The 15,169-nt window shown below is 45.5% G+C and overlaps 2 protein-coding genes and 1 pseudogene across 3 annotated transcripts in view; 2 read left to right on the forward strand and 1 right to left on the reverse strand.

Annotated features, from left to right (window-relative positions):
• LOC147426880 (tobamovirus multiplication protein 1-like) overlaps window positions 1-15,169 on the reverse strand; it is a 51,497-nt gene that overhangs the window by 18,581 nt on the left and 17,747 nt on the right. The window lies entirely within an intron of this gene.
• LOC147426881 (uncharacterized) lies at window positions 1,353-3,367 on the forward strand (annotated as a pseudogene).
• LOC147426882 (uncharacterized) lies at window positions 3,494-4,079 on the forward strand. Its single transcript, XM_086498914.1, has 2 exons — window positions 3,494-3,553; window positions 3,651-4,079. Exons 1-2 carry the CDS (start codon window positions 3,509-3,511, stop codon window positions 4,077-4,079), a joined length of 474 nt encoding a protein of 157 aa, XP_086355040.1. The 5' UTR covers window positions 3,494-3,508.

Raw genomic sequence — 15,169 nt, forward strand, 5'->3', positions numbered from 1 at the left:
TGGAGAAAACGCAAGAGTAGTCGCGAGGGTTGGTCTTGCTGAGAAGTTGCCTGTTGAGCAAGGTGCTCCTGCTGCCTCTTCTGCCAGAAAGTGTGAACTTTGGTTTGCTTATATATTAACTTAGCGAAATTGTCCTACCTACTTTATTTGGAAAGGCACTTAAAAATAATAAGTGAAAATCCCAATAAATAGGAAAATAGGCTAAATGCACTGGAAAATTCCCCTAACTGATGCTAATGGATTCTGATGGGAATTCCGATGATCATGTTGTGTGCAACCGGAGGATATGCATCTATGCTAAGTAACTAGGCATGCACGGTCTACGAATAGACTCACAAAGGTGCCAGATCACTGCTAATCTAAACTGACTGAACCCTGCTGTGGTGTAGCTTGTCCACGGACACATAGGGTTGGGATGTGTCACGTGACATTCCTGAACAGATTTTGGCACATAAGGATACGAAGAATAAAGGTGAAGTCCGAAGGCGGTTATTGGTTAAGTTTAAGAACTATCCTGCATTGGATGCGAAGCGAATGGAGGAGGAGGACCTAGCAGATACTCCTCAAATTGTGAAACTTTACCTCGAGGCTTTTGGTTTAGCATAGTCTACTCGAAATGAAACCCAAAATTCAGCTTGGCCGGATATCTGGTGCAATGGGATGCACAAGAGGGGAATCACTCCACTCCTTTGTGAGCAGATGTCTTGATTTAGATACTAGAGTCACTGATGTCTCTTCGAACTTCAAGGATACTGAAAGCTAACAGTTTTCTGCTGTATGACTTTATGAAATAGAATTCCTAATTATGATACTGGTTTGTTCTTGACTTCTTTTAAGTGCAGGAACTCATAGACAAAATGACTGCAGCATTTTGGTCTGATTGATCTCGAATAGACATGGTTGCAATAGGGGTTAGTCAATCAGACATCGATGAGGTCCCGATTGGATCTAGATACGATTGCTAGCTACATTGCCGATAAATCATGGTCTAAGATCCGAATGAATGTTGAATGTCATGTGATGTCGTGTGATGTGACTGTCGATGGGTACATGTGCTAGATGTGTGTTCCTAGTACGTAGGTACTAACAGTCAGTGTCTGCTAAGACCAAGGTAGTATCGTACGTACGTACGGATGACATCCGTACGGTACGTCCGTACCGTACGGATTGCATCCGTACGGTGCAATATTTTTTTAAAAAAAATTTGGCCAGCGCGTGTGGCGTCCGTTGCAGCGATAGGGTAGCGTTTTATTTTTTCAGTAAAGCTCTTTACAGATAGTGTGCGCTTCTGTAAAAGTTGCAGAGCAAGTGCAGAGCAGGTCTGTGAGCGCCTTTCTTGCAAAGAAAACACCATGCCTCGCGAAGCCAACCCCCTCTGGAACATTCACACTAATGTCATTGAGATTGTGAAGACTCCAGGGCAATCCGGATCAAGTACACGACGTTGGCAATGCAAGTATTGTGGGATGCAGAAGACCAGTACGGTCACTCGTGTCGTCAGACACTTGACGGCAATAGGATGTACAGCCAATTGTGGAGCATGCAAGAAGGTGCCGCCTACTGTAAAAGATCAACTGATTGCAGAAAAATTTCCAGCAATGGCAGGAGTAAACAAAGGTAGGGGAAAACAATCTACACAAGATGCTCTTCATGATGCCCTTCTCGGAGACCTTGGGGAGACGGACACTCAAGATCAAACGGTGGGAAGTAGTGAACCTAGTGCACAGGCTCAGTCTAACACGAAGAGGGCTCGTGTCATGCAAGATGTTGAGGATGTGTTTTCTGAGGATGTTAATGATACGGAGGATGTCACAGGGCCTAGGCAGACCACCTTGCCCTCGCGTGTGCATACTCAATCTTGGATCAAGGAGCGACAAAAGGTGGCGGAGATGGAGATTGCTCGCACTCTTATTGAGTGCAACATCTCCTTCAATGTATTGAGGACTGACCAATGGAAAAGGATGGTGAAGGCTATTGCTCAGGTTGGTCCCACAGATACATGGACTGGCTTAGAGTACAAGAAATGCGCACGACAATGCTTGATGAGCAAAAGGCTTTGATTGACAGGGCTTTGGTTCCAGTGAAGGCAGGATGGAAACAATTTGGGTGCACAATCATTTCAGATGGTTGGAGTGACATACGTCGACGACACATCATCAACATTCTTGTGTCATCTTGCCTTGGCACATATTTTTTGCGAGCCGTGGATGCAGGGAAGGCAGGGGAACATATCACAGGTCAGTTCATTTACACGCACATTCGGCAAGCCATTAGAGACGTTGGCGCAGAGAATGTGGTACAGGTTGTCACTGATAATGCATCAAATTGCAAAGCAATGGGTGACTTGATTTCAGCAGAGTTTCCATCCATAGTTTGGACCCCCTGTGCTGCACATTGCCTTGATTTACTCATGGAGGGGATAGGGAAACTCCCTTGGGTGCTGCCTATTGTGTCTGATGCAACAAAGATCACCACTTTCTTCCGCAAGAAGCACCAAGCACTTGCCATCTTTAGGAGCCACAGCCAGTTGGATATGGTACGGCCTTCAAAAACCAGGTTTTCCTATATGTATTTGGTGCTCCATAGGCTCTTCAAGCTAAGGGATTCCCTGATGCAAACAGTGGTGGATCCCAAATGGAGAGACATGCACAATTCCCAGCAGGAGAACACTAAGTACATCCAGAGGCGTGTTCTTGATGAGAGCTTTTGGACAGAGGTGCAGTCTCTCACAATGGCTTTGCAGCCTGTTCACGTGTTGCTGCGTGTCACGGATATGGAGGGGTCCACACTAGGGCTGGTTTACCATCTATTCTTGCAGATGAAGAGCCACATTAGAGAGTGTCCTTCTTTGTCTCAGCAGCGGTATGTTTCCTTGATTGCATCATTGACAATTGTTGGCAATTGTTTTTTTTTAGATAGCTCGGACCTGCTACACTGAGATACTTCTTTTTTGATGGATGTGTGCAGACGAGATGACATACTGGCTATTGTGGAGAGTCGGTGGACGTTCATGAGCCGTCCTATACATGGAATGGCTACATGTCTCCATCCTCTCTACAAAAAGCCAGAACTATTCCATGATAGAGATTTGCTTGCACTACGTGATTCATACATCTCGTTGAGGTATGACGAGGACACACAACTGGAGATTGATGCTGAGATGACGAGCTTCATCAACAGCTTAGGTCCTTCCTTTGTGCGGCCTGTGGCACTGAGACAGGAGGCCACCAAGTTTCCTTTGACTTGGTGGCAGAGCTATGGGAGACAGGGTCTTCCCAAGCTTACGGATCTTGCATTATGCCTACTTTCGCAGGTAAATACGAAACCTAAACCATTGCCACTTTTGCAGGTAAATACTAAACCCTAAATCATTATAATTTCCCAATTGAAGGATTGCTCTGCGGGTGCTTGTGAGCGCAACTGGAGTGCCTACTCATTGATCCACACCAAAATACGCAATAGGCTAAGCACTGCGCAACTAGAGAGGTTGGTTTACTGTAGAGCCAACATGAAGCTTGTGCGAGCCTACCATGCTTTGGGGACACCAAAGCAGGTAATATTAAATATGTGGTTTTGTTAACTCGTCGATTTTACTTATGATGATATGATCGAACTCTTTGTAACGTACGTTCAGTTTTTTCTATGAGCAGGTAGATCCCACGCAGGTTAAGATGGTGCCTGATTCCACTATAGAGAACATTGAGCAACAGACGAGAGATGAGCAGGAGGAGATTCTTCGACTACTTCATAGAGAGTTGGAGAGTGTGGATCGACGAGTGACCAGATCGCGAGCACGGGCATACAACATTCCACTCCAAGAGCGAGCTCCAGATCCAGATATTGCACGACGTGAGAGCATTCGCAAAGGAAAGCTTCCGGTCCGCAAAGCACAAGTACGTGCAAATGAGGCGATTCGTCTCATTCACGCCACAGAGAAGGAGGATCTTGAGGATGTTGCAGAGCAGCCACAGGTGTCTATGATTGTGGAGCCAGAGTACGACGACGAGGGCAATGTCTTGTCACATGGAGACATTCTCTCCTCTGCAGAGAGCTCATCTTCATCCGATGATGAGTTCTAAGCTAGTTGTCTTGGGAGAGAGAGACTTGAGTCTCTTGACTGAGGACTCCATTGGGTTTTTTCTAGTATTATTCATGCTATGTATTAGTTTTAACTTTTGGCATTTACACCTTGCTAGTTTATGAGCTTTTGTAGTTGGCATCAGACATTGGTCATGATTGCTATGTCATTCTCATTGGTCATGATTGATATGCCATTTTCATGCCGGGATGATTGTAGTGTTGAGTTTTGTATTTGTAGTATTTTAATCATCATTAGTAAATCTTTGGATCTTCACCCTTGTATGATCATTGATGTACATTGTCTCTTACCTTACAATGCTATGTTGCTTTTGAGATTATGGTATCGAGTCTGTCATACTATTACTGAAATCGGGTATTGTGTCCCATGTTCGTATATGGACCATGGTAGGTCACTTGATTGATGTTTAATGCAGGTAGGCCTTTTCATTTAGCCATATAGATTGATAGTTTATATATTTGTGGGCTTCTTTTGTGAAATTTCAAATGTTTTTCCTAATTTTTAAGGGTTTTTTACCAATAGTGCGTATTTTTCCGTACCTTAAACCTCAATCCATACGGGACTGCGTACCTTACGTACCGAATACGTACAGTATTTTACGTTTGGTTCCACCTTGGCTAAGACGGTTTATGGCCTCTGTCTGTTTTGCAGGCGTAATCGAGGGCGATTACAATGCTTTCAAGAGGGGGGTATGTCACAAAGTGATGATGTGGCTGCCCAGAAACTGAAACCCTAACTGCTCCTGAAAACCCTAACCTTGGAAACCCTAGCCCTAAAACCTGTCAAAAACCCTAACCCTAAAATTTGCCATGACCTAACCCTAACCCTAACCCTAAAAGGCAGTAGGGGCACAATCCCGAAAAATCCGCAAACATGCTGACGTGCACCGTACGACAGTCCCGTGAATTGCGGCAGCTTTCCAGCTTTTGCGGCAGTTTGCTTTTCTCGACGCAAGTATGAGAAAGAGAGGGAGAAAGAGAATACTTTTGCTTTATTTTAAAACTCAAGAGAACTTGAGAGAGGAAAGAGCCTTTGCTTTTACTGCTAGGCTTTTGATTTGAAGCTTTTCGGGCTCTGCTTTTGACATCCCTTGTAAACAAATTAATAAGTGGATTGGGATCCCACTCTGTAGGGCATCTGGACGCAGAGTGTGAGAGTGAGACCCGAACCACTCTTGTACTTTTAACACTGATTAATACATAAAGAAATAGCGAAAGGGGCGCCAGTCTTTGAGGCCAATCTCTCTAGGCACGGAACTCCACCGGGCGAGTGCAAATCTATTGTGAACTGTGAACTGTTTTGAAGTGGTTATTTGGTGCTGTCGTAATTGATTCTTGACTTGGAGTGTCCAAGTCTGTTACATCAACTTCGTCTATAATCATGTGTCCATCTTCTTCAAGAATCTCCGAGGATGAAAATTCTTGAACCACTTCCAACACAAAAACATGAACATACCCATTCCACGTAAAGTGACTGGAAAAATTCTAGTCTTCCTAAAAGACTGTGCATGCAATGTAGATGAACATATAGACGGACTGCCTAACTGTTTATCAAACACACGCAAACAATGGGGTCCAATCTTGACTTGCTGATCTAAATCAATCAACTGTGGCAAATCGCAATGGGAATGCCTATGCTTGATGCTCAATCCTTCTTGTGCTCTTTCTGATACTATGTCATGCCAAGGAAGAGAAATGGAATGTGGATTCCTTGGGGGCAAACATTTCATCTTTTCATGAGTAATCCGCATACATCCGTGCTCATTCATGAGTGAGTTGTGTTCATCGTACAATATGGCATGCTTGTGAAAAGGGATCACATAAGGACGGTGACTAAAATACAGGAAAGCATCACGAATGAAACACTCGAACAATGTGTGCTGACTAATCATCAGAACACAGAATACTTCTTGTGAGGGTTCTTTGGACCTCGACTCGAGAGCCGAGATCAGTTCTTCGTGATTGATCAAATCTGCAATGAGGTTAGCTTCAGTAGACAAAGTATCAACTAAACCATCATCCTCGTGAACAATCACATCATTATCCTGCAAATCATCATGCTCGTGAATAATCACATCTTGATCATGCAAATCATTATGCTCGTGAATAATCACAAATCATCATGCAATTCATCATGTTGATCATTATCATGCAAATCATGTGTGTCGAGCTTTGGAGAAGACAAGACAGAGAGAGTCTCCTTAGTCCAATTCTTTTCAATATGCGCCTCCACATTAGAAAATAGTAGGACCAACTCTTGCATGTGTTGGTCTCTCTGTTCAGCCGCCAAGCGCACTTGCTCGCGCTCACGCTCTAAGGCTACCATTCTTTCTTCGTGTTCACAATCCAATTCTGCCTTTCTTTCTGCGCGCCACGCTTCTTGATGTAACTTCATCCTGTCCATCATCGTCTTGACCAAAGCCTCCATAGGATTTGGTGCAATCCTTGGCGTAGATGGGGACGGGGGAGGGTCAGAAAAACCTCTTGGTGGGGAAAATTCTTCTTCGCCACTTTCATGCTCAACACCTCCATGCGAAGTATCCATTCCGCTTCGGGTGATAACCATACACTGAAGTCTTGGGTTCTTGAGTTCACGAGGAACTTGGGTTCTTGTGGTTCTGGGTTCTTGGGTTCTTGAGGTTCTTGAAGTTCTTGAGGTTCTTCTTCCACTTGCAATCTGTGTTAGAGAAGGATCTTCTCTTACCGGAGCTCTTACTCTTTCTTGCGGGCGCACCCCTTGGCGGCCTTACGCTCACACCAAGGTTGCTTTTTCCCACCTCACGTCGATTGGTTGGCCGTTAAGTGCACGGTCCGCTCTCAATGAGTGAAAAGAGAAATAAGGGGAGGCTGGACAAGCCCTTCTTTCTTGGGTTTCCTATCACTCTTCAAAAACACGATTAGGAATCGACACGCCCAAGAGGACTTGGGTTACGTGCAACCGCAACAAGCAAAAATAAATTTGTGGTTCTTGTGGTTCTTTCCTTGAGTGATACAGAACACTGCCAAAGCTCTGATACCAATGTAAGGTGCAATGGAAGTGAATGTTGAACTTTCCTCAAGATGAGTGCTCCGAACTGTGCTCAAGTTTTCCTTTTACTTAAGGAAGGAAGAGCCTTCCGTTCCTTTAGTGAGAGAGTGCAATTGATCACAAACAAAGTGGTAAACACTGTGAACGGAGGTGTTGAGACTGAGAGATAGAGAGAGAAGAATATGACACCAGAATGTTGTCAAACCCTCCTCCGAAGGCCCCACTCTCTATGGCGAGAGCGGTCTACTATTGATTGCACAAATCTCTACAATGCAATGGACTTGCCGACGACGTCGATGACGATGAGGACAGCGACGAGATGCGGACTGAAATCTGAAAAGGCTAATGGCTGAAATCTGCAAATCTTGTATCTGGTGAATTCTGACTCTATGTCGATGACGACGGCGATGACGACGTGCTGAAAAACACAGATGCTGAAATCTGCGTTTTCCGGGCTGAATCTGCAAACGCTCGCTGATCTGACCGTGCGGCGAGGATCTGCTGCGGGAAGGTGAGATCTGCGAGGTTCGGGGCTAATCTGCTGTGGTCTACGCTGAAAACTGAAAACGCTGATGCGGAGAAGGTTATGACGCCGAAAATCTGCAAAAACGCTAGGCTGAAATTCTGGTCCAAAAACGCTAGGGCTGAATCTGTTTTATTGCAAAAATGCTATGGTATCTGCTGGGTCTTGCTGTGGCCAGGCTGATCTGCAAATGCAAAACGCTGGGGCTGATCTGCAATGATGAAAAACGCTGGTCCTCGTTGGCTGAAAACACTAAATTTGTTGTCGGGGGAGTCTTGCTGAGAAGGTGCTCTGTTGGACACTTGGTCCCTGCTACCTCTTCTGCCAAAAAGTGCTAGCGCTAGGTTTTCTTATATATATGCTTGGTCAAAGTGCTCTACCCAGTTTCCCAACAAAGTCACTTATTAATAATAAGTGAAAAATGGCTAAAATAGGGAAAATAGGTCTGTGCACTATAAAAATGCTTCTAATGGACTCTGATGGTAATGTTGATGATCATGTTGTGTGCAACCACAGGATATGCATCTACTCTAAGTGTCTAGACATGCACGGTCTGCGAACAAACTCACAAAAGTGCCAGAACACTTCCTAAGCTAAGCTAACTGAACTGAAGTGAACCCTAGTCATGAAGTAGCTTGTCCACGTACGGATAGGGTTCGATGTGCACGTGACATGTTTATAAGTGACCCAAGGGGGCTCACAGCGCTCACTCTGTAGAGCATCTGGACGCAGAGTCTAAGAGCGAGCACCCGCGGGCAGTTATACTTTGCTCAAAGATTTCATATTAATATAAAAGAAATACCGAAAGGGGCACCAGTCTCTGGGGCCAATACCTCTAGGCACGAAACTCCGTCGAGCCGTGTCTCCTCTCTCTCTCTCTCTCTCTCTCTCTCTCTCTCTCTCTCTACAGGTAACAAGCTGGAATTGTAGAGGTTTCCCATGGCATAAGGGAGAAGGGCTGGTGGATATTCTACCACAAGCTGACATACTCTTCCTATTGGAAACATGGGAACAAAACACATGCAGGCTGCCGGACATTAGTGGATATATCAAGCACTCCGTATGGTGGAATGGTACCAAAATGCGAGGACAAGGAGGTGTAGCTGTAATGTATAAGGAAGAGCTTCAAAAGATGGTTGAGGTATGCAAGATCGATGACCACAAGCGCTATATATGGGTTAAGGTTTGCTCATCAAAAGGATTGATCTTTGTTGCAGGATGCTATATCCCACATCGAGAGTCACCTTTTTATGACACAAACCAACTATCCAAAAATGACCCCTTTGCTGACCTATGTACAAACATTGCAATATATGCACAAGAGGGAGCAGTTGTCCTTTTTGGGGATTTGAATGCCCGGATTGGAAACACAGAGGTACAATTGACAGACCATTCAATGCATCCTGCGGATAAGAATGGGGAACTTATACTTGGTTCTATGTGGGATAGATGTTCAAGTGATAACATCATGAATGCACAGGGGTCAGCCATGATAAGTATGATGAACTCAATGCAGCTTGTAGCCATGAATGGTGCGGATAAGTTCGTACACTCTGGATCATACACTTGCTACATGGCAAATCATGGGAGGAGTACAAATGATTATGCCTTGGTGAGATACGATGCATTGGAATTGGTCCATAGTTTTGAAGTGGGTAGCAGGCTACCAACCTCCAACCATACCCCAATTCATATATGCCTACACATGCCCAATATGCCTATTGTCAACACAATGAATACACCAAATTGGTCATACAAAATGCAACTCACGAAGAAAGAGGACTATGCTAGTCTCTTAGATAGCTTACTGTTTAACCGGAACATGCCTTGTGACATTGAAGAGACGTGGAAGATCTTCCGACATGCAATGGAGGGAGCGGCAAAAATTACTATGGGCAAGTATCAAAATGGTAAACACACCAGGAAGGGTTTACCTCATAATCCTTGGTTTGATGCAGAATGCAAGGAGGCCAAACGCAAGATGAGAGGCTTAGCACAACACTCAACTGAATGGGAATGGGCTTCTAGAGAATACAATACACTCAAGAGGGAAAAGAGACGCATGTATGAACTCTCAAAAGAACAAGACCTCAGCAGGTTCAAGAAAGAGCCAAAGAAGGCTTGGCGTAACATGAAGGGGAAGAAAGGGGATGTGATGGGAGATTTCAGCCTAAATGAAATGTATGCTTATGTACAAACTTTGTATGCCCCGTCGGGGACTCAAGAGGCGATATACACGGGGGCTCATGCCGAACATCCAAAGCCCATCACCTTCCAGGCAGTCATTAAAGGCCTCAAAAGCCTGGCGAATGGGAAAGCAGCTGACACATTACATCTTACCTCTGAAATGCTGAAATGGTCAGGTATTGAGGCTAAGAAATGGATACACCATATGATGAATCAAGCAATCAACCAATACTTACCCCAAGATTGGCAAGAAAACTGGGTGAAAGCGCTCTTTAAAGGAGGTGACCGCAATTTGCTCACTAATTATCGCACCATCATGGTGAGCTCATGTATGGCAAAACTATTTGGAAGCATTATTGAGAAAGATCTTAGCACATGGGCTGAAAATAACGGGAAACGTGCCATTGGACAAGCAGGATTTAGAGCCCGCCACAGCACGATAGACCACCTTATCACACTCCGGGTCTTGATGGATGAAACCAGGCTAAAAGGCAAAACCCTGTATTGTTGTTTTGTGGACTTCACGAAAGCGTTTGACATAGTACCCCGTCAAGGGCTATGGTCACGTATGGAAACTCTGGGAGTTCCTATGCATCTCAGGGCAGCAGTGGGACGTCTCTACCAAGAGGTCAGATGTAAACTCAAGACAAACACAGGTTTCTCACAAGAGTTCAGGAGCACTATGGGAGTTAAACAAGGATGCCCTTTGTCACCTACGCTTTTTGGACTATGCATAGATGAGCTTGATGATTTCATTAACAAGGCTATGGGAGAGGGGGGAGATCACCCTAGCATTGGTACTTTCATGCTTTTGCTCCTCATATATGCCGACGATGTGGTTCTCTTTGCCTACAAGGCACTCCTTCTACAGAAACTTTTGGATGCAGTACATGCATTTTGCAATGCAACGGGCTTGTCAGTCAATGTAGCCAAAACAAAGGTTATGTCAATGTTGAGAATCAAGATGTTGCTCTTGGTTTCATTCAACCTCCTCACTGCACCAGGTATCGGTCATATGGACAATTGGCCAATGTATGGGATGCCAATAAGGAAAACATCAGTGTTCTTAAGAAGATGCTAACACTTGTGTTTTTGAGGACAAAAAGTCTTCTCCAAGGGGGGAGTAATGTTAGGCCAAGGGAAAGGCCAAGGGCCAGGACGAACATGCAGTCAAGGGGATCCCTAAATTTACACAGGCAAGGCCTATATAGAGAGCGATTGGGTGGAGAATTGCTGATCCAGTCCCCTGTGTCTAGGCTACTAAAAGGTGGCGGGCTGAACTAGTACAGCTTGAAAGACTGGCATCTCAGCCACCTGTTCTTGCACCTTAGGCACAGGTTGTGGAGACTGCATGTTCTCCGTCAAGTGTACAGGTGTTTCCATTGACTGTGCAATATGAATCACCTGTGCTTGAGCCTTAACAGGCTTTTGAATATGATCCAGTGACCCAACTTGCTGAGATGGAACAGGAGGTTGCAGAAAGGCTAAAAACCTCGGATTCTGCATTACTTGTGTGAGCATAGCCACAGCAGTAGCCAACTGGGTCCTGAATATATCATCATCTGTCTGTGGTGGTCTTGAGGACTCACCCACTTCATGTGTCTGTTGACCCTGTGAAGAGGAAACCTCTTCAGTCACATCATCTGGTCTGTCAGCCATAATTGCAATTCCCTGTGTCTGGTCTATGATCCCCTGTGTCTTCAAGCCCAAACTGACCAAGGCTCACTTCTATGGGAAAAAGTGATTTAATCCCGTCGATGGAACCATGAAACCGGCCTGTTCAATCCAAAAAGGGCGGTAGACTTTACTTTAAATCTTGATTTAGCTTTCACCCATTATTAGTCGTCTATTTTACCTGTACTTTCAAGACACAACAAAGGGGAGAGGGATACAGGCTGCTAGATTGCACCTGTATGAGTAGACCGACACCAGATTGGCCCCTAACTTAGGTGCCCCTTTCGGTATTTCTTTATTGTTCAAAAGAGGGAATAAACGCTATGGTTTCCTACAAGCTGCCCCGCACAAACTCGGCTGAATTTCCACTGTTCCGGCCTAATTTCGGCAACATAACTGTATTAGGACACTTCACAGTCAGTATTCCCACGCATTGACTGACTTTCCCGACACATACGGGCACTTTGCAAAACCTGGCGAGAATCTGCAGCACGCTGAATTCTCTGTTTTCAGCCCTGAAAATGCGCCAGATCGCCTGTACAGCGGTCCCCTTGCGTCCCCAAACCTCATGGGGGTATTAGGGTCCGTTTAGGGCCAAAACCCTAAACCTGCAAAAATACACAGCAGGCTGTAATTTACTGTTTCGGGCTCCGTTTTGCGTGCCGGTCGCATCCTTAGCAAGTCCTCGAGCTCCTGCACCTGTAGGGCTACTTGCCCTTTGAATCGAACGAGATTTCTGGCGTGAAACCTCTCCGAATTCACTTGTACCTGCGGGGGATTAGCCGCTAGCTAATCCAGTACCTGTGCAAGAGGCTCTTGCCTCGGCAATCGCGCATGAACCCACACAACTGTACATTGGTCAAATGAAGAGCCCACTAGTGGGGCATAACATACTGCCAAAGGGGAGAGAGAGGGCAGTGCGTAGCGTGCAGGGCATCACTCCTGGCATCGCATTGTACATAGGAGGGAAAGCAAGCACTCCATAGCTCTAAACCTGTGACAAATTCTGAAAATGAGCCTCTCCCAGCTTAGAATTCAGCGCCCCCTTCTCTTGCATGAGGAAAGTGCACCAGACGGTGCCACTTGGCACATTTATAAGCATTTTCCCGTTTCGGGGTTGCCGCCTAAAAATCTCCCAACCGGTTGCCCAGTTGACTTCACGGCAGAGTAAGAAAATGTTCCCCTTGTCATTCCGGAGGTAATGAGTCATTCCGGAGGTAATGACGCAAACACATTTTCAGGTCCCAAAATAGCAATTCCCTAAATTTTAGGAGATGCTGCCATTGTATCTTTCTAGATCATCCGACCCTCTTTGTACACTGTGGCCACATCCAGAACTGAAATGTAGCCTCTGTAGCAAAGGATTCCACTTTGGCTAGTCAATGACCCCACTTGGCTAACCATAGTCCTTGTCCAACTTTAGTGCTCTCTTGCCTTCAGGCCTGGACTCCCTCTGGACAGTTCCACACTAGCTATGCAATGCAGGGCAGTTAGATTTCCCGAGGGGTGTTTCCAAAAAGTGAAAGTAAATAGATAATAAGAAAGAAATCAACAAAAAGGATAAATAGTAGTCACACGTTGGTGACAGGTTGCCTCTGAACGCAATGCCACCGCACACAAAAACGATGGCCCCAAGTTATTCATGTACCTGCACATCTCTGCATCTACTTTGAGTTGCTCCTGCTCATCGAACAAACGATTGATACACTCATCCTTAAGTGTCAAGAGGTCACTCTCTTGAAACAACCTTGGGGTCTTGTAGAAAGGATGGAGTAAAGCAACCATCCCATGAATAGGACGGCTCATAAAATTCCACCTACTCTCTACAAGAGCCAAGATATCATCTCGGCTGCAAAAAATCAGCAATGCCAAAGGTTAGACTCCATGGCACATGCCACATGGTAGGCCATAGCATGTGCCATGTACCACACATCAATAGTACCAGTAGGAAAATATTTAAAAGCATAAAGACCAAAGCTGTAAGAAGTTTAACATCTGATACTCACCGTTGCTGGGTCACGCCTTCGCATGCCGTGATATAGCTCTTCATTTGCATGAAGAGATGAGCCCTCCATGTTAGTGACTCGTAGCAACACATACATTGGCTGCAATGCCACTATCAGAGTCTGCACCTTTGTCCAAAAAGACTCATCCAAGACACGCCTCTGAATGGCTTTGGTGTCCTCACTCTGTGCACGAGCCATGTCTCTCCACTTTGGGTCCACAATTGTCTGCAACAGTGGATCCCTCACCTTGCAGAGTCTCTGCAACACCAAATACATATATGCAAACCTGGTCTTGGAAGGCCTCACCATATCAAGGGCACTGTGGCTACGAAAGATGGCTAAAGCTTGATGCTTCTTTCGGAAGAATGTGGTCATCCTATTAGCCTTTGAAATTGTGGGCTGCACCCAAGGCAGTTTGCCTATGTCCTCCATCAACAAATCTAAGCAATGGGCTGCACATGGAGTCCAAAAAATGTGAGGAAACGCTGCCTTTACCATTTCTCCCATAGCTTTGTAGTTGGTTGCATTATCTGTGACAACTTGAACCACATTCTCTTTACCAACGTCATTGATGGCCCTACGAATATGCTCAAAGATGAACTCGCATGTGATCTTCTCTCCTGCCTTCCCTGCATCCACAACACGCAAGAAATATGTACCAAGGCAAGACGAGACACGTATGTTAATGATGTGCCACCTGCGTATGTCACTCCATCCATCAGAGATGATGGTGCATCCAAACTGCTGCCATCCGGCCTTCACAGGGACCAACACCTTATCTATCAAAGGCCTTCTGCTCGTCCAGTGCTGTGGTGCGCATCTTTTTGTAATCGAGCCCACTCCATGAATCAGTAGCACCTGCACCTACCTGGGCAATGGTCCTAACCATCCTTTTCCACCGGTCAGTCCTCAAGACATTGAAACTGATGTTGCACTCAATGAGAGTGCGAGCAATCTCCATCTCAACCACTTTCTAAAGCTCTCTCATCCAAGATAGAGAATGCACACGTGAAGGCAATGTGGTCTGCCTAGGCACATGCACATCACCACCCTCCTCCTCCTCCTCGTCAACCTGCATGACACGAGCCCTCTTCCTGCTAGCAAATTTCTGAGACCCCGAGACCTCCTCTACCTGTGTAAAAGAATCACCAAGCTGTCCAAGAAGAGCATCTTGCAAAGCGTCTTCTGTTTGCTGTTTTTTTTTTTTCCTTTCTCTATCGCTGCAAATGCAAGAAATTTCTCAGCAATCAATGCTTCCCGCACAGCCACAGGTACCTTATTGCATTTGCCACAATTATTTGTGCAATTGATGCCGATCAGATGCATCACAACTCGAGTGATTGTACTCGACAATGTGACCACAGTATTTCCATGACCACTTGCGGCAACCTGCTCCAGCTTGCCCAGGAGTGTTGACAATTTCGATGACATTGGTGTGCTCCTTCCACAGGGGATTAGTTGGTTTCGGCAGGATGATTCCTGCTTGAAGGAAAACACAGAGAGAGAGAGAGAGAGAGAGGATGATCAATTACCTTTATGTGAACCTGCACACACACTGCACAGTAAGTACTAAGTCGCACACTCTGCACATTCTGTTGCGTTGCGTTGTAGAAATACCTTCAAATAGGCCACGTGCAGAATAGGCGTCCCCAA

Source organism: Adiantum capillus-veneris, chromosome 24, assembly GCF_014529385.1.
Source record: "Adiantum capillus-veneris isolate H3 chromosome 24, ASM1452938v2, whole genome shotgun sequence".
Classification (NCBI taxonomy): Eukaryota; Viridiplantae; Streptophyta; class Polypodiopsida; order Polypodiales; family Pteridaceae; genus Adiantum; species Adiantum capillus-veneris.

Bases quoted from the DNA above. Each gene is read 5' to 3' on its own strand.
- LOC147426882 (XM_086498914.1), top strand. From the start codon at position 3,509: ATGAAGCTTGTGCGAGCCTACCATGCTTTGGGGACACCAAAGCAG. The intron at 3,554-3,650 runs GTAATATTAAAT...TTCTATGAGCAG, and splicing joins CTTTGGGGACACCAAAGCAG to GTAGATCCCACGCAGGTTAA.